Source organism: Epinephelus lanceolatus, chromosome 19 (assembly GCF_041903045.1).
Source record: "Epinephelus lanceolatus isolate andai-2023 chromosome 19, ASM4190304v1, whole genome shotgun sequence".
In the NCBI taxonomy this organism is placed as follows: domain Eukaryota; kingdom Metazoa; phylum Chordata; class Actinopteri; order Perciformes; family Serranidae; genus Epinephelus; species Epinephelus lanceolatus.
In genome coordinates, this window is record NC_135752.1 from 7,936,723 (window position 1) to 7,960,598 (window position 23,876).

A 23,876-nucleotide genomic window follows, 5' to 3' on the forward strand; every position below is an offset into this window, starting at 1 on the left:
CATACTCTATTACAAACGTTAAATAGCATAACTCCAATATAAGCTAAAGTTAAAGGAGAGAGAGAAGATAAACTCACAGGATCAGCAAACACACTCACCTTGCAGCATGGTCTCAAACACAAGGGATTCAAATAGGCCACTCCCACACTTAAATAACCTTCCTCTTCCTGGATTTTTTCCTGAGAGGACTGATTGGTGGATCTCTCCACCTGATCTCAACGAGTCATGTATCCTACTTAGTAGTTCCCCCTGCTGGCCCCCAACTGACATTATTCCTCCTCATCCAAATCCACTGACTAGCTCTGGCTGCTTCATCTGACATTTCCTTCACTGTCTTCTTCAAACTCTGTCCCTGCACTCTGAGTTCTTCCAGGACCGAGACAGCTGATCTTGCTATGAATCCCCTACACCCCACTTCCACTGGATAAATCCTAGTTTTCCATCCTCGCTGCTCAGCTTCTGCTCCTAAGTCTGCATACCTAAGCTTTTTTCTTTCATAGGTTTCTTCCACTGAGTCTTCCCAAGAAACTGTCAGCTCAATAAAATAAACTATCCATTGATTCACTGACCACAACACTACGTCAGGCCTCTGCTTGGTACAAACTATTTCCTGGGGAACAACAAACTTTCCCCCTAAATCTACTTGCATTTCCCAATCACAAGCACCTTCTAGGTGGCCACACCCTTGCCTCCTTACTAACTTATCCCTTCTGTATTCCCCCCCCCCCCCCCCCCCCCCCCCACGGACAAACTGAATTGCTAAACTCCTATTCTTAAAACCTTCTGAATTTACCTGTCTTATAGTATATTGCATTTAAATATTGAGAGTTTAAGTTGTAACTTAATGCCACCAGGTGTCAGACAAGTTCTAAAATCTTTAGTTCTGTCACAGCTCAATTACTGTTCTTTGATTTAGTCCAATGCTTCAGTGAAAGAGATAAAGAAATTACAAGAAGCTCAAAACAAAGTGACACGCTGCACATTACAGTCCTCTTACAGAGCTAATGCAAAATATATGCATGACTTGCTGTAAAGCAGAGATCCACCTATGCTTTGTGCATTTTTGTCAGAAATGTACCAGTGACATGATCACAAAGCTATTATGTGAAAGGTTATTCTCTCAGTTTGCTCAGCACAACTATCAGAGACATGGTGTGCAACAGAAAAAAGGTTCTTGCAACCAAATGATCAAACAAGTATGTTACAGAAAACAGTTGTGTACAGAGCCATGGTCGGGTGACAATCATTACAGTGCATGTTGTTAAAAGAATATTTAGCAACATTTCCTTAAAAAAAAAAAAAATGCATCTCCAAACATTTCAGGAACTATACGTGAACTATATTCATACATTATGGAATTAATTAATTTTGCATTTGGTTTAATTTTTATTAAAAGGATGACAGTTTCATTTCTTTTCCCTAATCAATGGTAAATTGACAAGATGAGCTGTTTTGTTTGTTGTGTCTCTCTGTGGTATTGTTGTGTCTATTAACATATGTGTGTGGACCCCTGAAAGAATAGCCAATGCTTATGCTGGTGCAATAAAGAGAGATAGATGGAAGCTCCTACCCTTGGGACGTCTCATCGTGATTTGTGTCTGTTACCAAAGTGAAAAATCAGAAATTGAAGACTTTTTTTAAACATTCCTTTTGGCTAATGCAGTAAGAAATGTTAATCATTGGTTTACCTATCACTTAGTTTAGCTGTAAGTGAGTTTAACGTTTAGACCAACACTGGATATCAGTTTTATCTCTGTTGGTCCAGTACAGACAGAAGCAGGGCTGGACTGGCCGGGCATTTTTTTTAGTCATGTCATGATACCTACTGGCCCATTAGTCATGATTGATTCTGGGCTGGACCAATTACAGCCGAGGGCCGATGCCCCCTCCCACTTGGGCCTCGGCTGCCAGTCAATCAATCATACAGAGAGAGAGGAGATTGACAAAATTGAGAAGAAACTCAAAGGAGGTGCGGAAAAAATAAGAGAGATAAAGAGGCAAACCCTTCAGGAATATGCTGCCAAATGTGTTAAAATAACACAGATGTTTGCTGGCTATGGTGGAGCTTCTTCAGCGGCAGCATCAGTGACTGCACCCGCACTGGCATCCAAAGCAGCCGCAGCAGGTAATGATGGCGGAGGTGGGTGATGACGAAGGGGAGGCAGGAGGAGGAGACCCGCCATTATATGACGACGGCACACGCGGTGCGACTGGAGGGGAATTTGAACTTCAGGTAAGAAGTGATGAACTGCAGTCTACCTGGGTCAGATATGAATCAAGTTTGGTTGATAGTTTATTTTCGTTGTGCTTGCTAACTCTTAACACAGCATAGTTATGAGTAGGCCATTTAACAATTTAGCTGGCTGTTGAGCAGCATGACGGGGTTTCTCTACTGCTGGGCTGTTTCCATGATGTTATACTAGTGATAGTGATCTTAGTGCTTCAGTAACTTTATTTTATTCATTTAGTTAGTTAAGTATAGTCTTTATTAATTAGGTAGTAAAATATTTCAATGTCTATTAATTGATATAAGTGCACTATGCAGTAATTCTTTACTCAAACACAACTAAAGCTCAACAGAGCAAAAATGTTCATGTAAAACCAAATGATTAGGCTGGTATTCATCATAAACCCTCTGCACTTGCAGATATACTTTAGAATGAATCAAATTAGGATTTGCCAGGAGATGTGATGCTGCTCATTAACATAAAAGTGGCTTTGAGTTAAAAGTAACTACTTAAATGTATTTGTCTTTTATACATAAATATCCTCTTTATTCTAGATAAGTTGTGTTTTTATCTTATTGTTTTTTTACTGACATGTAACAGCAAACTCTTGTGGACAATTATTACCTGTATTTTGTTTTTATTGTGGGCATGTTTCCATTCAATTTAAAATATCCCTTCACTTTTTAAAGGTTGCCATGTTTGAGGAAGTATTATGTGTTGCTATGCTGTTTATTGATGTGGCGAGTACATAGTCTATGAAAATATTACTAAATCTGTCATTTATTCATTTTAATATTCATCAATGATCATGTCTCACCTCTATTCCTCACTGTCCAATTTTCAGGATCCCATCATACGTTCATTGTTCAGGAGGTTCACTAGACCAAGCAGCCTTTTGGGTTCCTCTAAGTAAGTACTGTATAGAATAATGGGACCGGGAGGATGGTGTAGGTTTAAATTTATTAGACAAGTACATATACACCAACAAGACAGTGTACAAGCGGTGTCACAAGAAAGTTTGTTTTCATTCATAGGCTTCATTGTCTTTCCATCAATACCTGGTGGGCTGGACTAGGCTCAAAATGCCCGGGCCGATTTTTTGTCCCAGTCCAGCCCTGGACAAAGTCCATGTTTAGCCTAGCTTAGCACAAAGACTGGAGTCAGGGGGAAACTGCTAGCCTAGCTCCACCTCACCACATGCACCTCAGGTGGGGAGGCAACATTTCTCATGGTTCGTATGATATTCTTTGAAAAATGTATGCACAACAGTTCATATGATATCCTACACCCTAACATACAGTTACATAATAATGTAAAGTTACAGAGTTTGGGTTAGGCAGTAAATTAATGTGGTTAGGTTTAGAAAAAGAAACATGGTGAGGACGTACCTTAAAATGACTTAAAGTTCACTTTAAGTTCCAAACATGTGACTCCAGGGGAAAGACCCACGTGAAAGTCTGATGTTTTTGTGACCTATCCACCACCCAAACCTGCTTCCTGACAAGCACTCATGACTGCTTCTATGTTAACTGCCGTCAATGCAGTGGTCACATGATCGTAGCATTTCAAAATACGTGGGATATGTACGAATTTGGGTGCATTGCTTTTCACAGGAAAACATACAAAAAATTTGTGAAAATAGCCAGGGAGGAGATAGATATTGAATAATAAAAATGACTCCAACAAAGCATTCTAGACAGACTGAAATATGATTGCTCAAGCCACCAGAGACACATTTCTGCAAGATGTTGAAAAGGAAAAATGCATCCATTTCTTTAAGAGACCAACATTATCTTTATGCTCCCAAATGTATCTATGGCAGGAAGCGCTCTGTGGAAATCACCACTCACTGGTCTGTCCCCTGTGATAATGGCTGCTGAAGTGATGCTGAAATTAGCTGTTCTTCTCCCTGTCTCATTACAGCAACAGGATAAAAGGTTGCGCAAGTGATTTTAATATTTACAATAATACTGTAGGCGCACTGAGTTCAACCAATGAATGACCATTAAAGTGCAACTTGTAGGTTAAATTTTTTTAAAAATATATACATAACCTTGTCTGAAAATTACCATATGAGAAGTTAATTCAGAATTTATTATGGTTTACACGACATAAGGGCACAAATTCGGAGGAAAAAGTGGCTCTTTTTAGCTCTTCTTCTAAAAACGCTTTTTTTTTTCAACATCGCCTGATTCTACGTCACAAGAGGGACTCTGCGTCCTTGACCCTGCCTCTGTCCAATGCGCAGTAGTAGGTGGTAGTGAGTCTGAGTGGTAGTAAACGGGAATATGTGCAGGGCCACGAGCCGGGGGTATGTGCGAGGGCAGTTATAACACGGATAGCAAGATATGTCTGATACAAGCTGATATTTGCGCATTAGTTTCTGCATTAGTTATCTAATACTGGCAGAACTATTGGTAGCTTTGTTATAACCTAATACGTGATGGCAAACTTAATGTTGTGATGTGAACACAGCATTAGACATCGTTAGCTGTCGTTAGCTAACGCTGGTCGCTCACCAAGATACCTGCCCAGTTCTCCACTGGTTCTCCTCACACCACAGCTCTATTTCTTTCCTGTGGCCGTTATTTCTCCTAACCCTGATCTGTTCCTGGTCTCTTGGACACCTAGCAGGCTCATAATCATAAGCCTGTGGGCCGTCATATGCATATGAATGTACATTTTCAACCTCTTCAGTCTCAAAACTAGTACTGGGATCCATGTTTATTAATGTTACACTCAGTCGAACTCGGCCAGACTCCCTTACGCTACGTCACTTCCAGTTAGTGGGTTTTTAGATGCGGAAGCAAAATTCTCTCACAAAAACGACCCCAAAAGTCACTGTAGTGTGTATATGTTTTGGTTTTTGTTTTAATCAAGTTTCTACATCATTTTCCTACACATTTATTCACCATGGTCTCCAACCAACTCCAAAGTTGGGCTGGTATGTGAGACAGCAGTGATCTGTATGGGTGACAGAGTGGCATGTGAAGACAATAGAATTTTGTGTCACTCATAATAAATACAATTTATCATGTGTTCGTTTATCGATATTTATAAAGGGCACATTGTTCCTCTTCAGAGGTTTTTGGCAGTTACCATACAGTCATTGTCTATCCAAAATGTGGACTATTTCATTGAAAAAAAATATGTAAATGTCATGTTGGCACAAGAGGAAAAGTCAGGGGATCACCGAAATCACCAGGATTCAAATTCATCTTCTGAGAACCACAAATGTCTGCACATTGCAATCCATCAAATAGTTGTTGAGATATTTCAGTCAACGTTGCCTTCAACAAAATGATCATTCTATGACTTAAAGGGTAACTTAAGTATTTTCCAACCTTTCTAACCTTTTCCATGTTTTTGTGTGACTAACGGCAACAAGAAGTTGAAACTGGTCCAGTACTGAGCCAGGGGCTGCAGGCAGCAGCCACAAAATGTAACCAGTTGAGGCATTTGTGCACTTTCATTGTGCGTCCTCCGGAGGTGCTTGTTTTTGCCACTAACAGGCTTTGATTGTTATTTTAAGTGCCTGACAACATTATGGAAAGGATCTCTATTATGGTGGACCTTTTTATTAAAGAGTAAGATCTTTTTGTTTGACCATAAAAAATACTTTAAAACATACCAAACCCACTCATGTCAATGCACAGCAATCAAATTCACAATCAAACAACTCTAATACATATTCCAAGACTGAAAAGAAGCAGGGAGAAGAAAACAATCTTATTTTACCTGTCCCTCTCTTGAGACACAAATAATCAGAAGATGCAGGGGCAGACTGGCCATCTGTGTATTCTGGAGAATCACAGAACGGCCAGTACTCCAGGACGGCTGGCGGCCTCCACGCAGGAAAAAAAAACTGCAACATTTAGAGAGTGAAGCCACTAAATGTCGCAAACTAACTGAAATGTTAAGCAGGACAGCCAGCAGCAGCACTGCAGCACAAGTTCACGTTAATATTAGCAGCATCCAAGAAGTGAGTGAAGAGTGAGTGAAGTGTTGAGGCCGGGACTCGGGGGAGCCAGACAGCTGTGCAGCCTCAGCATGGTAGAGCCTCCTGTGATGATGAGGGACAGAGAGATGAACTGGTGGAAGTTCCACAGACAGGTACAGAGCAAGTAAGTATGGAACATGAGAGAGGGAGAAAGAGAGTTACTTGCTAGGGCTGATGTTAGCAAATGTTATTCAGGTTGCTACATTTTTATCTACACCCAGTTTGTGTTGCTCAATACAATGCAAAAAATGAAATGAAATAATGATTACAGTAGTTAAAACAGCTCCACTAAACGTTTTAGAAATATATAAAAAAAATAGTACAGTACTGACAGGGACTGTTGTGCTTTTACTTTTTAAAGTTTTGGTACAGTTTTCTGATAATACTTACAAACTTTGAAGGCTTTGAATACAGAAGTTAAATTTGTAGTGGTGTATTTTCATTAAAATGTGGTATTAGTATTAGTGCAGTAAGATTAATTACTGCATAAATTAATTAAGATTATTAAGTAATAAAGTAATTTTTGCATGGAATAGATGATATAATATGCTGTATGCATAAAACCTGTTTTTTTTTTAATCCATTCCATCATTTGTTTATTCAGGTTGAGCTTAGACTGAGGGCAGAGGATGACACCCACTCCAGCTCAACCTTACATTACTTTAAGCACCCCAAGTCAGACAGTCACAGCCTAGAAGTTTTTTTTCTTACCACCCTCAGAAGAAGACAAACTACCTGACAGTAAAGAGAGTGGTTAAACACAAAGATAGCACAGACAGAAATGGCTTACATACTGTGAAGAGAACCAGATGGTATAGTATCATGAGTCACAATTAAAGTATTGTGACACCCGTGCCAGGGTTTGATGAGTTTCCGCACACCAATTGTTGTGGGCCGGGGTGAGTTAAAGTCCAGGGCTGTTTTTTAGGCCCAGTCCGTCCCTGAGAAGATGGTCTGTCAGTTACAGTTAATAACCAATACTACTGACAGTAACTTTAGGAAAAGAAAAACTAAATAAATAAACAGAATAATCGAGAGCCATACACAAGGCAAATACACAAACAACCTTTTAAATCATTCTTGAGAGAATTCGACCACTAAAGTACACATCTGTTTTATTGTTGTCTGTGCATAGTGGTGCTTGAAGTGTTTTTTTCTTTGCTACTTGTCCTCTGAAATAAAAAACAAACAGCTTTTGTAAATATTCTGGTAACAATCTGAATTTTGCGCTACACATAAACTAATAGTGTCCGTAACTCAACTAAGTCTTTAAGTTTCAATAGTCCTGACTTAATAAAGAGTCTGTTGGTGTGTTCTTTTGGATCTACAGTATGAATAATTGTTACTGCTCTTTTCTGTAATATGAACAATAGCTTCATATTACTCATATGTGTTGCCCCACACCTCCACACAATAACCAAAGTATGGCAAAATAAGTACATTACAACAGTGCAGAATTTTCATTGCCTTGTAGTCCAACACATATACTTTGCTTTGTTTTCATTTAATCTTTTTTGCGATTAGTAAAAACCAAAAACTTAGTTTTAATTACAATTCAGGATAGGCCTACATCAAAATCATCAAATCATCTTTTCAGTTTGACCATTTCTAACTGGGTTAATTAAGGGCTTATTTCAGTCGAGTAGTATTATTAGAACAGTGAAAGACAAAACAAGATAGCTTTTGTGAGTTTTAGTTTTGCATCTGTCAACTTTAGATGAAGTGTGTGTGTTTTACGGTGATAAGAAATACTGTTTATTTAAATGGAGTCTGGTGGGTTTGGCAATGGCAATATCCAGGGCTGTTTCCGGTTAAACAAAAAGGATCTTACTTTTTGACAGAAAGAACTATTTATGTAGGTATCTTTTCCACAATGTTGTCAGACACTTAAAATACTAATCTGAGCCTCTAAGTGACAAACGAAGTACTTGTAGTGGATGTAAATTGATGGTGTGAAAGTGGTCACATTTCTCACCTGTTGAGCAGCTGCTGGCTGGAGTGTGCTAGCTCAATACTGGACCAAAATAGTTGTTTCTATTAGTCACTCAGACACAAAAACATGGGGAAATAGGGTCCAGGATGAAAAAAAGCTAAAGTTACTCTTCAGTCAGTTGATAAGAATCACCTGAGTGTACTATTTAACAAATGCCAATGGATTATGGGTTGCTAACACACCAGGATAACATTTAAATTTGGATGAAAAAGGAAAAAAAGTTCAAGGCACAAAGATATTAATAATCATAGGCTAAACTTTATTTGTATGGCACCTTTCATACAAGAAATGCAGCACAAAGTGCTTTACAATAGCTAAATGTAGTTTTATAACTAGGTTCGGGAACAAAGACCATGCCTCGAACACATCCCATTTCCGCCCAACAGTAGTTAAACACACCTGGGCTGCATCCCAAGTCTCTTATTTTTAGAGTGCTACTGCTAGCTCCTCGCTTGAACCGGAAGTCGTTCAAGGTCCGCCATCTTCTAGGCCGTCCCAAGTCTCTTATTTGTGCAGCGAGGAGCTAGCGCTAGGAGCTAGCAGCAAGCTTTAAGCAGCTATGAGCTAGGATGGTCGAGAGCTTCTTATCCTTTGCTGTGATCAGCGAATATAATGTGACTTGGGATGTACGCCAAACGCTGGCTCCGTTATGCAGCAGATCCAGCTGTGCCGCCGTCATCAGGAATGGACGTCGCTTCACGTGACGCTACAGTGGAAAGGACGTCTCATGTCTCTTAAACCCATAGATATATATACGTAGATGCCGCATTCAACAGTGCTCCTCATTGGAGCGATACGTCAACGCGGCCGCCATCTTGCCCAGGTGGAGCCGCGCTGCCTAATGCATGTATGTCTATTGAGGCAGGAGATTATTTATGATTAAAATCATTACTCGCTGAATTCTCAACCGATTTTCATGCGGTTTGGTTTGTTACAATTGTCAGACATGTAGTTATGATACAGGATACTTGGTTAAATAAAAAATGCAGCTTTTCATACCAAAATATTTGATCTTATGTAGATAAAGTAACAGTAACAGTTCTACAACACATTTAAACTAAACTTTCCCCATGTTTTCTTACTAGATGTACAGTGCCCACCAAGATGTCATTTAATTATTAATTTTAACTATAAATGTTTATTCACATTTCACACAATGCAAAAAATAGTGTATCAGCAGGGTTGTGCCGAGCTGCAGTGCAGATTCTGATTAACAAATGTTGGTTTTGTACAAGTGAAAATAAATGACTTAGAGCTGCATGTTTACACAAAATTTTGCTTTAATCTCATATGTATAACACCACAGTGCTCATGGGAGCCTGGACACGGAACTGTTTACATTATTAGGTCATATTTACAAAAAATACAGTGTACAGTAGCTAGTATTAGTATTAGTATTAGTATTAGTCTGCCCAGTCCTGTCGAAGTCCTCAGGTCTGAAGTGACAGCTGCAGATGACTGAGGAGTCACTCGGGACAAAGTCCTTTCTCCTCACTGCTGCTACCCATGCCCGTCTCCTATCTGTGTTTTTTGGGAAACTATACACAAAATAAGCGTGTCAGAAAAACGCAGTTCCACATAATTTGTAGTTACAATTCAGGCCACAAGTTAACTACTAACATTATACTGCGTTATGTCACGTTGGTGCCATGAAACAGATAGTTGACAATTTGGAATAACACATACACCGACATAGCTGTTTGACAAAGCATCATAATTTTATAAGTAATATTATATAAATGTTAACCTTTTTTCTTTAAGTTGTGTGACACAGCGTTAGCTTAATTTGGCATTAGGACCAGATCAGAACAGTTACTTTACTTGATTAGCTTAAAAGAAGGATCACTTTTTGAGATATATATCTCATTAAACATGTTCGTAACAGTAAAATATTGTAAAACAACTTCTTACCTGTGGAATGTTATTCCCTTCTGCTTGGTTTTAACACTTCTTTCGTTTGTACACCCAAATGCAGAGCAAAAATGTGGCATTTTTGCCGAGTCTGACATGGGTCTGAACCGGTCAGAGCACCTAGGCAAGATGGCGGCGGTATTGACGCATCCCACAAGCCAGGGTGCAGCATCTATGTATATATATCAATGTCTTAAACCGACTATGCTTGCTTCTAGCTCTAGCTCCTCACATTTTTTCCTAGGTGGGAGGGGCTAAACAGCTAGCAAAGTCAGCTAGGTAAGATAACTAGCAGTAATTTAAGAGACTTGGGATGTACCCCTGATGCATTCCCTTTCCCTTCGACACATTTCTCACTTCGACCGACGTGCACTTCACGTGTAACCACAGGCTTACCTCAATCTAAAAGTAAGGCAAACTCTAGTTTTTATTGTATCAATTAATCAACTCACCAGGGATCCAGAGCTGCAGAACAATCCTTCTGATCCACACAAAATCCACCCGTGGGCGATTAGAGTCATATCTTTCCTGCAGCAGTCAGACTACAGACAAACTTCCAGGTAGAGCTGCAAGCGTTCCGCGGCTCCCATACCTCGGCCTCGCCAGCTCCTCCATTCCACCTGTAACTCTCTCCGACTCTGGATTGATCCTCTTCTCCATCCATGAGGGTCAGGAATCGCGGTCGCCATTGACACTGCCGCGCATGCACGTTCTCCACCTGTTCCCAACGATCCATCACCACGCACTCACAGCGCGGCCTTCTCCATGCAGTAGCATTCTCCACATCACAATCCAAACCGGACATCAGAGACCAGGCGGCAGACAGTCTCCAACACGTCCCGAAAAGAAAAGAAATTCCTTCCAACTGCAGCCACACAGCTGGGTTCCGACGCCGCTTCATTAAACACCACATCTATGTAACTGCCGGTGTGCCGGTGTTATGTCCCTACTGGTTTCCAATTTAACTGGTTTCCTTACCGAACAGCTGCCAGATGTGCTGCGCCTCCGTCAGCAGATTCGTCACAAATTCACAAGCATACACAACATATTACACTTCTGTCACTTTTTAAACATGACAGGCTTTGTCATAGTGTGCAGTGTTGTACAGACTGTAATGTGGCACTGAATATGTTTGTAGACTCGTGGAAAAAGAACAAGAAACATTGATAAATATGTTTGGGTATTTTCAAGGCAAGCCGAGGGTAACTAGTTGTCTCAGTTCAGCCCAAATCAAAATGTTACCTGGATGCTGACGTAATTTACTAATACCTGAGGAAAGCCATGTGCTCTGTGAGTCTCAGTGGCTCACACAGGTAGATGTGTGGTTTGTGTTATATTGTCTTTTGTTGACGTGAAATCGAGTCTAGCTTGACGCAAATTTGTGTATATCATATTTTCTTTCCTTTCTTTTTTTTAATGTCGCTGGTACGTAGTGCTCACTTACAGAAGCATAATCGCTGTGGTAGATGTGGGCTGTGACTTTAAAATCGCCAGTAATATGTTGTGTATGTTTGTGAATTTGTGACAAATCTGCTGACGGAGGCGCAGCACATCTGCAGCTGTTCGGTAGTCTGGGGCCGTTAGTGGCCGTTTTGGTAAGGAAACGGAACCAGGGCGAGTGAGACAGGATCCGGAATTCGATGGATGTGCCTTTCCGTAAAAATAAAAGCACCAAGCTAATAAAAATGCGGTGAAACTTTTAATTTAAAGAATATAATTTACAAGAAAAGCCCCAAGCCATTAAGTTAATCGATTTTCTTACACCCCTCATCACCCCAAATCGATGGTGCGCCAGAATTTAAAGTTTTACTATGGTGAACACTTTTAGTTTGGTGAATTTGGTGAATACTGCATCCACTCCCTAGACCGGAACCAGAATCCAGACAAAATTCAGAGTGAATAGACACCAGGCTCTTCGCTTGAAGAGCTATAATGTTGCAAGAGCCTGGTGACGCGAGGCTAGCTGTTCGGTAAGGAAACCAGTTAAATTGGAAACCAGTAGGGACATAACACCGGATTAACTGGTGATGAATCAACTGGTGAGACAGATGTGTGGTAGGCGTGGCCTTTGTGAACCCATTGTCAGCTAACCAGGAAATAAACATTGCAATCACTTCACGTCTGCATTTCATTCATCTAAAGCTGTCGTTTGCAACATTATGATACAGTATACTGGTCTGGACATCATTCACATTAATGAATCGCCGTTTCCACTGATATCCTCCAAAGACACGTTGAGCCACGGAGATGTCAAGCCAAGACGAGAGCCAGGAGAGCACGATTCCCTGTGACATTCAGCAAACACTTCACAATAACGTAATAAAAACCTGAATGCATCCAAAATGTGAGCGGGTTGATATGTTAAACTCACACGATTTAAGTCTATAGGCTGCAATACTAATGTTAGTCCGTGCCTCTGATGATTAGTGTTTCCTACACCTGTGCACACCTGTGCATCCAAATCGCTTTAAAATTAGAGTTCACAGTCATGTGAAATGTTTATGAATGAGTTTAAATGAACTGTAAAGAATATCGCTGTGTTGAGCGAAATTACAATGTGTAGCATTTGGTGTAAAACACAATCGATAATAGTATCACAAGTTAATCTGAGCGGATCACATGTTCCCACAGTGAGCTGCTCCACACTACACGCCAACACTTCTGACTGTATGTGTAACTCACAGGCTGTGGGAAAGCACAGACAGCTCACAGATCCACTTGATATGGAATTAATAATGATATATGATAAAGACTGATGACAGGAACATTTTGTAACCGACTTACTGGCATTTACAGTTTTGTAAACAGCCATTAACAGAGACACCTACGTTGCCCACTCCGTAACGTAAAGATACATTACACAATGAAAGGGTGTCGGTGGCTTAGTGGATAGAGCAGGCGACCTATGAACAAAGCTGTTGTTGAAGCAAGCCGGGATCGACTCCAGCCTGAGTCCCCCTGTATGTTATGTGTTACACACTTTTATCTCTCCTCTCACAACATTATACATAATTCACTTATTCATACAAATTAGACATGACTGTCACATCTTAGCTACGAGGACAACACTTGGCCTGCTATTATTATTCTCTTGCCCCGATAGGTTTAGTTTAGCCTACTACACTCGTGCGTATTACTGTCCTCGCTAAAAACAAGTTACCTGTCATGTCTAATTTGTATTAATGAATATTAGTGAATTGTGTAAAATATCTTTATAAGAAGATAGATAAAAGTGTGTAGCCTTCAATATCTATGATTTAACTGAGACAGATGTTGAATCACAAGTTAATCTGAGCGCATCACAATTTGCCACAGCAGAGTGTGAGCTGGGTGGAAACAGCTCAGACTGTGTTTCACTTATGGCTGTATGTAATGTTAGCCTGCGTATAAAGTTCTCAGACACTATGTTAGCAATGTTACAAATATAAGACTGACCATAGAAACATGTAGCCTTTATTGACATTTTATGGGCCTATATTTATTATATTTATTAACCTTGCCACTTTTCTATTTATCGATTGCTGATTCCACTGTATTCCTAGCATCTTTGTATTTTTTTATTCTACATGTTTATTGTATGTGTTGTGTTCACATGTTGTTGTGCTGGGCTGCTCAAACCAATTGCCTCGTGTGGGATTAATAAAGTTGTCTGAGTCTGAGTCTAAAAGATTTGCTGACACTCGCCATGTTTTGAACCGTCATCGATACTTCGTCATTATATGCCTCTCTGAGATCTGCATCAAAACCACAGCCTCACGCAAACATCTGCCGACCAGTTAATTTAAAACTTTGTGGGATTTTTTACATACTTTATGTAGGCCTCTTTACATTGAATTGCGATGACAACGGACTGGGCAACGTAGGTTTCTTGACCGCAGTGTGTCTTGCCTGTTTACAAAACTGTAAATGCCAGTAAGTCGGTTACAAAATGTTCCTGTCATCAGTCTTTATCATATATCATTATTAATTCCATATCAAGTGGATCTGTGAGCTGTCTGTGCTTTCCCACAGCCTGCGAGTTACACATACAGTCAGAAGTGTTGGCGTGTAGTGTGGAGCAGCTCACTGTGGGAACATGTGATCCGCTCAGATTAACTTGTGATACTATTATCGATTGTGTTTTACACCAAATGCTACACATTGTAATTTCGCTCAACACAGCGATATTCTTTACAGTTCATTTAAACTCATTCATAAACATTTCACATGACTGTGAACTCTAATTTTAAAGCGATTTGGATGCACAGGTGTGCACAGGTGTAGGAAACACTAATCATCAGAGGCACGGACTAACGTTAGTATTGTAGCCTATAGACTTAAATCGTGTGAGTTTAACATATCAACCCGCTCACATTTTGGATGCATTCAGGTTTTTATTATGTTATTGTGAAGTGTTTGCTGAATGTCACAGGGAATCGTGCTCTCCTGGCTCTCGTCTTGGCTTGACATCTCCATGGCTCAACGTGTCTTTGGAGGATATCAGTGGAAATGGCGATTCATTAATGTGAATGATGTCCAGACCAGTATACTGTATCATAATGTTGCAAACGACAGCTTTAGATGAATGAAATGCAGACGCGAAGTGATAGCAATGTTTATTTCCTGGTTAGCTGACAACGGGTTCACAAAGGCCACGCCTACCACACATCTGTCTCACCAGTTGATTCATCATCAGTTAATCCGGCACACCGGCAGCTGGGGATCCTCGCTGAGACATCCATGCTGCGATCACCACCCGTGACGTCACAGACTCCAGCCCCTCGAGGGCAGCAGCCAGTACCATTAGCTCCTAATAGCAGGGAGCCAGGTTGTATGGTTTCAAGTTTTAAGTTACTCATTGTCATATGCAATTAGAGGAAACAATTGTTGGTTTGTTTGGCAAATGGTATTCTTAAATCTCAGGTTCCCTCTATCTATGCTCAGTTAATACGCATTAAGGGAAATCTTTCAAGTAGCCACTGCTCATTTAATTCATACAAAGGGAAACCACACAACAAACAAACAAACAAACAAACTATAACCCAATAGGCCCGTTTCCACCACAGGAACTTGAGGGTAATTTTACGTGGGCCGGGGCCGTTGGTGCGTGTCTCCACCGCAGGAACCACCCCCGAAGGACAGAGTTCCGGATCTTTTACGGGGGCTAAACAAGTCCCTGCCTCGGACTCAGAACGGCCCTGAAAGACTCCTGGCTGGGGCTTGGGGATTACTTGGTGCTGATTGGATATACTCAAGGAGGGATGTGATGTCAACAGAAAGCAACAAAATAGCCGGCATTTTTAAAACTCAGCAGACGAGGGTTAGCTCGTTCATATAGCTTCCGCCGCCATGTAAAAAAACTCACTAAATGGCCCGTGAAAAAAATATTTTTTCTAGCGGATATTTTAGTTACAACATGATTGAGCTAGCAAAGCAGTTTTGTGTTGATATGTGTGGTATGTATTCAGTTATGGAAAATCACGATGTCTAGAAAGCATCAGTGGCCGCCGCTGATCAGGACGTCATCTGTTAAAAGCCTCCCGTTGTCGGATACAACATGAAACTACTCCAGTTAGCTCAATCATGTTGTAACTAAGACATCCGCTGGAAAAATATTTTTTTTCACAGGCCATTTAGTGAGTTATTACAGACACCGCTAAGGGCTAACAGCTAACGGCGTCCCTACGTCGCCCTGGTAAATGGTCGCACAACGATTACATCACATCCAGAGCCCGGTAACTTTACAGGAACCTTCCTCATACTCCGCTCTCAGTGGAGACACGGCGGTTGAGAGGGCCGAGCGAGAGGACGTTCCTGTAGTAGTTCCTGCCCCCCAAATAGTACCAGGAACTTCTTCAGTGGAAACGGGCCTTATGTGTTTGCCCTTTCTCAGATCATTCCATCATTCTTGTCATCTCTGCATTCAAAGGCTTCATCACATCGTCACAGTCATCTAATCAGTTCCACAACCGGAAAACCTTCCATCAGCTTCACAGAAAGCTAACGTAACGATCTTGTCCAAAGCACACCCTTAGCCCACCTTACTAGCCAGCGTTAGCTCCCCTTTTTGTCTTAAGACGTCACATTCATTCAGTTTTACCACACATTGCATCCATAAAATGATAATAATAATGATGATTATAATGATAATAATAATAATAATACATTAATAATAATAATAATAATAATAAACAATTCCTTCTCCACCCCCAACTACCTATTCGGAACCGGCTTTCCATTAATCTAGCCACCAGCAGTTGCAAACCGCTACATACATTCTCATGTTAACCAACACTTGCAAACGGTTTCTGCTCTTACAGCAAACGCTTCAGGCTACTCAACCCTCCCAGCAAAGAAAATCAACGCAGCCTCCGTGGCTGGTCACTTTCTGCAGTGCTCCTAATTCACCCGATTGCATCTACCCTCCACTTCGTCCCAGTTTCGTTACACAACTTCATACTTCTGACTGTCTCTCGTTCTCACCCCTGAGAAATAAATCAATGCAGCCTCTGTGGCTGGTCACTTCCCGCAGTGCTCTGAATTCGCCCCAATGCATCTTCGACCCTCTACTTCATCCAAGTTTTTTCTAGCGCAACTTCATACTTTTGACTCTCTCTCATTTTCACTCTCAGAAGTAAATTAATGCAGCCTCCGTGGCTGGTCACTTCCTGCAGTGCTCCAGATTCACCCCAATGCATCTACCCTCCACTTCGTCCCACTTTTGTTACGCAACTTCGTACTTCAGACTGTCTCTCGTTCTCACCCCTGAGAAGTAAATCAGTGCAGCCTCCATGGCTGGTCACTTCCCGCAGTGCTCTGAATTCGCCCCAATGCGTCTTCGACCCTCCACTTTGTCCCAGTTTATCTAATGCAACTTTATACTTCCGACTGCTTCTCGTTCTCACTCCCGAGAAGTAAATCATCGTAGCCTCCGCGGCTCGTCACTTCCTGCAGTGCTCCGAATTGCCCCAATGCATCTTCGACCCTCCACATCGTCCTAGTTTTTCACACGCAACTTCATACTTCCAACTCTCTCTCGTTCTCACTCATGAGAAGTAAATCAATGCAGTCTCCACCGCTGGCCACCACATTCGCTCCCACATTTGCAACAGTTGTAACCATTTTCTCCTCCCAGACCCTTGTATATCCGTCTCAGACAAGCATTAATGGACAACCTCCTGCCCCATGTTTATCCCCTTCTCTCATTCGTTTATCAGTCCTCAACATTTTGTAATCAATAAACTCAGCCACCCCAACCCCTTCGTCCACAACCCACGAAATGTACCCTGTCTCTAAAGCAGCTATCCTTTTGGGGGCACGATTGCATTCACTTAACATGTTATTCACACAGACACTCACCGTGGCCTCAGACATGTACCAATCCATCAGTCCGAGTGTCCCATATTCTCAATGGCCGACTCTTGCTTTCCCGTTATTAATTCAAGAAATTCTGACAATTGGCACCAGCCTCTGACCTTTTGACTGTTTACTTGGGTTGTCTCTTTGCACGGAGCCACTGTAACCATTTATAGGCAGAAAATTCTTGACCACATTAAAATTGCAGAGCGCCGTCGTCTTTAGTAAACATCACACATATGCAATATGATTTGAAACTCCCATGCATTCTTGAAGCTCTCTTTGGGGCTCTATCCGAAGCCGAACTCACGAAGAGACAACTCCCCACTCAGTCTCACTCCCGGGATCCCTCCTGTGTTTCTTCCTTTGACTCAAAACGTTTATCACCATGCTCGCCTGCTACCCTTCATCCCACATCCATCAACCCTTCATCCCTCAGCCCTTCATCCCTCATCCCTCCATCCCTCATCTATTCGACCCTCATCCCTCAACCCTTTATACTTCATCCCTCAACCCTTCATACTTCATCCCTTCATCCTTTTGACCCTCAACCCTTCATCCCTCATCCACTCGACCCTCAATCCTTCATCCCTCATCCCTTCATCCCACATCCCTCAACCGTTCATCCCTCATCCCTCATCCATTCGACCCTCAACCCTTCATCCCATAATCCATCATATGCAATAAATCATTCAAAATCTTTATTTTATTGGTGTGGTCTTTGTTAGTGAAATGTAGTTTTATAACTAGGTTCGGGAAAAAAGACCATGCCTCGAACACATCCCATTTCCACCCAACAGTATTTAAGCACACCTGATGCATTCTCTTTCCCTTCAACACATTTCTCACATCCCACCCACCCAATCCCATCTTGCTTCTTAATCTTTTTCTCTGCTCCTTTCTGCATACAGGAACCAGTTGGGGCTCTATCCGAAGCCAAGCTCACGAAGAGACAACTCCCCCACTCAGTCTCACTCCCAGGGTCCCTCCTGTGTTTCTGCCTTTGACTCAACACGTTCATCAATGTGCTCGCCTGCTACCCTTCATCCCACATCCCTACATCCCACATCCCTCAACCCTTCATCCCTCAACTCCTCATCCCTTCACCCACTCGACCCTCATCCCTTTATCCCTCAACCCTTCATCTCTCATCCCTCCATCCCTCATCCATTCGGCCCTCAACATTTCATCCCTTAATCCATCATATGCAATAAATCATTCAAAATCTTTATCTTATTGGTGTGGTCTTTGATAGTGAAGGGCATTATAAGCACCAAGTGCTTCATGTGAAAATAGACAATGGACGTAACACAGACAAGGCAATTCAATATGAAAGGACATTTAAAACAGTTTAAAACATGGATTAACTGATTCATAGAATGATAGAGTTGTAAAACTATAAATCATAAAATCAAGTAAGATTTTAAAAGAGTTGGAGCTGCATGTAGCATAAATAGAAAGTAGATGCATAAAAAGAAAGCGTTTCAGACCTGTATCAGGAAAGTCAGATCTAGTTAAAGGCTGGCATGAACAGAAACGTTTTTAGCTTTCTTTTAAAAATATTTAGCGAGCTGGGTTCCCTGATATCTATAGTTAGTGTGTTCCATAGCTTTGGGGCGTAACTGACAAAGGCTGCATCTCCGATCTCCTTCCAGTTGTTGCTGAGAACCTCCGGTAAACCAGCAGCAGATGATCACAGTGTTCTTGGAGGCAAATACTTAACAACAGAGTTAGCAATGTAGCTTGGTCCCAGCCCATGTAGGGCTTTGTATACAAGGAGGAGGAGCTTAAAATCAATTCTTGATATAACAGGAAGCCAGTGCAGAGCAGCTAAGACTGGCCTGATGTGCTCTCTCCTCTTGGTTCTGGTAAATAGCTGAGCTATTTTGAATGAGCTGAAGTCTCTCAGGGGTGTTTTGGGGAGGCCGGTAAAAAGTGCATTACAGTAGTTGAGTCGGCTTGAAATAAAGGCATGAATCAATTTCTCTGCATCTTTTTGATGTACAAATGGTCATACCTTAGCTATGTTTCTGAGGTGGAAAGTGATGTTTTTGTCACTTTTTAATGTGGGACTTGAAGCTGAGATTGATACATTAATACACATTCTTTTCATCAGCTTTACTATTTAAAGACCTCACAATGTCAGTAATGCATTGGTACCTGTAAAGTCCTTTTGCAATGATAGTGTCTAGTCTATTCAAGTCATTGGCATCAAACGTCAGAAAGCTTATAGTGATTCACAGTTGACAGTGCTTCAGAGGAGAAATAAAAAATGATGAAACAGAATGATAAAAAAAACAACAAAAACAATCATATACAATCAGTACACACAGGCCCAAAGAATTATTTTGTGTATTAGTTTTAGTTTCTCAATTTTTAGGTCCACCTGTGTAATGGTACCAAGTATGCACACGTGTCTAACTTTGATACTGTACAAGAGACCAGAGTCCGTGCTCTGTCACAGACTGGCAGTTAAAGATAACTTCTGTTGCATCACTGTTAAAATGTATCAGAGATCCTTACAAAAGATAATACTGTGCCATAACCACAGTATTATTAACCAAAATTGTACTGTCTGCCAGGTGCCATATTGCAGATATAAAAAATACTAATAATAGAATTGGACATAATCAGAATAATCCAGTAACTATGTTATTTTAGGCAACTGGTTTGTCAGGAAACGGTAAATAAGTACTGCAAGTTAAACCACTGTGACACAGTCTGTACATTCTGCCTCTCAGTCCCAGCTCTCTGCATCTATCCAGCAGATGCCCTCAGACTTTTCAAACCACAAAATATGTTGTTTGTAACTTCCTTTTACAATGACACATAAGCTTTTTCTGATCTGAGGCTCCTATCAGCAGGACACAAGGAATATGTTTGTGCCTTTCAAAGCTGTTACTGCTGAAAAATAAACTGTTTTCTGCTTTCACAGCTGCAGTGCAGTTAATGTTGTTTAGGGTTAGGCACAAAAAAACCTTAGGAGTTAGGAAAATGACATGGTTTTAATTTAAAATAATTTAGTTCAGGCAATGTCATCATGGTTGAAATAATCCATACTTGATTAAAGGGATAGTGCACCCAAAAATGAAAATTCAGCCATTATCTACTCACCCATATGCCGATGGAGGCCCTGGTGAAGTTTTAGAGTCCTCACATCCCTTGCAGAGATTGGTGGGGGAGCACCCAAAAATGAAAATTCAGCCATTATCTACTCACCCATATGCCGATGGAGGCCCTGGTGAAGTTTTAGAGTCCTCACATCCCTTGCGGAGATCGGTGGGGGGAGCGGCTAGCACACCTAATGGCAGACGGTGCCCCAGACTAACGTCCAAGAACACAAAATTGAATCCACAAAGTATCTCCATACTGCTCGTCCGTAGTGATCCAAGTGTGCTGCAGCCGCAACATAAAAAGTTGTTTTGAAAAACGTCATATGAACTCTGTTTTTAGCCTCACTGTAGCCTGTAGCTCTGACTGCTTCTCTGTGCTCCGCGCTCATGTTGCCCCTAGCACCAACAGGAGGCTTTGTGCTGTAGCTTGCCAACAGAAGTCCACACACAGTTATTAGTACTTTTATAAGATCTGTAGGCTACTTCTTCCACCTCTGCGTTAGCGTAATGTGTGGACACCCATTTATTGAACCTGATTTCTCATCGGAAAAGCCGATCTCCAGAACTATGTCCCCCCTAAGCAATATCTTTTTTTGTCAGGGTTGTAGGTCATAAAGCTTGGGATATTTCTCGACCTCAACAACTAGTCTCTCCTCATTCATTCATTGTGTTCAAACAGACAGTGCTGCTGCTACGGCACTGCTGCAGAGCTGCCTGCTGTTATGACGATGGTATTTACACAATTAAAAGCCAGTCCTGCACTAATTTATGAAGCCAGGGCCACTGCATTGTCAAAGGAAATATTTATATTTTTTCATATTTGAGACAGATATAGACATTGAAACTACAATGAAATGTGGTACACTGTCAATATGATTATCAAAAAAATATTATTTCTGCTGAAAACCACGTGTGAGAGGTGAGATTCCGGATCTCGAGATGTTCCGCAGCTGAGCCGTGTCTACGCACTGCATCTTATGTGCACAGTGTGGCTACTCTAACCTGTTAACACAGCCGCTGAAAAACAAGACAGAAACAAACAAAATAGGAGGTTCTGCACTGCTGATGGAGGTAGTGTGGCCCAGGCCTAAATCAGGAGCGTCGAGGTTGGAAAAAGGACATTGGCATAAAGTGTCATTGGGCACCATGTCTATCAGCACCAGTGCTCATGTGGGGGTTTTACATGGAAAAAAAACAGGGGTAGACACTGTTTAGCAAAGGTGTGTTTTGGCCTTGAGGGTCTTTATAAACCTAACTTGTTATATTTTTACAGATAACTAAATAAGAAGAAATTAATTAAATTTTAAAGACATGCAATAAATCAACAACAGCTCACAAGGGAAAATCATTTTCTTTGTTGTTTTAGAAATTTACAGCTGTATCTTGAAGCTGCATCCCTGCTCCATCATTGTTTACACTGTTTTGAACATCTCCTCAGGCTCCCTCTCCTCTCTCAGATGGATCCATTCTAGTCTCCACACTCTGTGCAGCTTAATTGATCCGACTGCCTTCACTCAGCCCGCTGATTAATTGCGCTCTCTGCCAGTGTTTCAGGTTTGAGATGAGACAGAGAGAGAGGAGAGCAAGCGAGGGTGTTTTGATGAAGAGGAGTCTGAAAACACAGCACAGCGAGAGAATAGAGAAAGTTAGTGCAGTAAATGGAGTTCAGGAACTCCATTATGAGTGTGATTACAGCTGCGTATGATAAAACGTCTCAGAATGGAACCAGCAGCGACAGGCAGCTCCTCTTCTTTTCTAACACTGTGCAAAGTGAGTGGTGGTGTCATTAGCAGTGCAGCTCCCAAATACTACATAATGAATTTACTCTTCAGTTTAAAGTTGATTTGATAAAGACGAGTTTGATTCAGCAAACACTGACATCATTTTGCACAAAGTTCGTCATTTAGCATTTGAACAAACACAAACATGCTCTTTACCTCTTGGTGCAAACTTCTAAGTCCAAATTCTTAAACAGTCTTTGAAGAAGTGAGGACTGGACGAAATGTCCTTATTTTCTAAAATGTGCTCACTTAAAAAATATTCATTAAAAGATGCCCTCACTTTCCAAAATGTCCCCACATGCCAAAAACGTTTTCCCTCAAATTAAAAAATATTTACACTTACCGATTCTATTGTGTTCATTGTCTACAACTGTCTACAATTTTCACAAAAATCTTAGTTTCACATTGCCAGATCTATCTCCACAGTGCTGTGTCAGCACTAGGGAAAGGTCTGAAACCGTATAATCTTTCTGCTAAAGGGGAAAGAAATGCTCTGGCTTGTTTTTGTTACTCTAAGCCAATCACAGTTATCCTGGGCAGCGCTAAGTCCAGGATACAGCCATGGTGCTCTTGCAAAATAGTGTCGGAGGGGGGCATACACTGGCTAACCATGAGCATATTGTAGCTAACATTACCAAATGGTTATTGGTGTGAGTTTGTTGGGACCACTTAAAGGCTCCATGTTGGATGTTAGTACTGCTGTTGGGTTAGCTTGTGCTAACGGGGCAGACTCCGAGAGAGTCTGGACAGGAGGAGAGCGGCTCTGTTGATGGCGGCAACAAAAAGTTTGTTGGGAGTCGGCATGGTCCAAGATCAGACCCCCAGTGCAAAAAGGATTGTATTCAGGTATTGTTTGACTGGAGATGTTTCAAAAAGATGTGGCAAATCAACTCCCACTGGCTGTGTCAGAAAACAGATAAACATCACGCATCAGAGTCCTGCAACACAAAGTCTGGGCTTTTCCGAGATGTGTTCACAAAGATCTTTACAACAATTCACCCAAAGAACAAAGAAGGCATGTCTTATTGCACTATCCAAATCCTCATCAAAATTTGCCATTTTTAGTGCGTAACGTGACAGCTCAGAGGTTGTTGTTATTGTTTCCCAGCGAAGGGGATTTTGAAAATAGTTACATGCAGATAGCAGAAGGGAGGGGGAATGCCAGCCTAAATAGTCAGCTGTTGGCAGACTTATAGTCTACATCAGGTGAATCAGATGACAAACTTCCTCATAAATCCGCAGTTCCTCTAATGGCAAAAATCAAAACTTCTCTCAAATACAAAATCATTGCAGTTTCTACACAATCAGTTCAAGTATTTTATATTTTTCTGGTGTGAGTCTGAGGGGAGATTTTTAGAATAAATGCTCCATTAAAGGGATATTAATGGAAAAGGTTGGATTATTTTTAATATTACAATAAATTCCCCCAAATAGACCCAAAGCAACAATAATTTCATTTCTGCTAATAGCCTAACTATCTGTGCAGTCTCAGACTGACATGGCCTGATGCCATAG

General features: G+C 41.2%; 1 protein-coding gene across 2 annotated transcripts; it reads left to right on the top strand.

Moving 5' to 3' along the window:
* Positions 1-1,965: 1,965 nt before the first annotated feature.
* LOC144458715 (uncharacterized) lies at positions 1,966-18,672 on the top strand. Of its 2 annotated transcripts, XM_078161866.1 has the most exons (3): positions 1,966-2,233; positions 3,073-3,137; positions 18,379-18,672. In XM_078161866.1, the coding sequence occupies exons 1-3, from the start codon at positions 2,129-2,131 to the stop codon at positions 18,662-18,664; spliced, it is 456 nt and encodes a 151-aa protein (XP_078017992.1). In that variant the 5' UTR covers positions 1,966-2,128; the 3' UTR covers positions 18,665-18,672. The 2 variants fall into 2 exon arrangements, 1 of the variants encoding a protein (XP_078017992.1); XR_013488099.1 differs by lacking the exons at positions 1,966-2,233; positions 3,073-3,137 and adding an exon at positions 6,157-6,352.
* The last annotated feature ends 5,204 nt before the right edge of the window (positions 18,673-23,876 follow it).

Bases quoted from the DNA above. Each gene is read 5' to 3' on its own strand.
- LOC144458715 (XM_078161866.1), top strand. From the start codon at position 2,129: ATGATGGCGGAGGTGGGTGATGACGAAGGGGAGGCAGGAGGAGGAGAC. The intron at 2,234-3,072 runs GTAAGAAGTGAT...TCCAATTTTCAG, and splicing joins GAGGGGAATTTGAACTTCAG to GATCCCATCATACGTTCATT. The intron at 3,138-18,378 runs GTAAGTACTGTA...TTCTGCATACAG, and splicing joins AGCCTTTTGGGTTCCTCTAA to GAACCAGTTGGGGCTCTATC.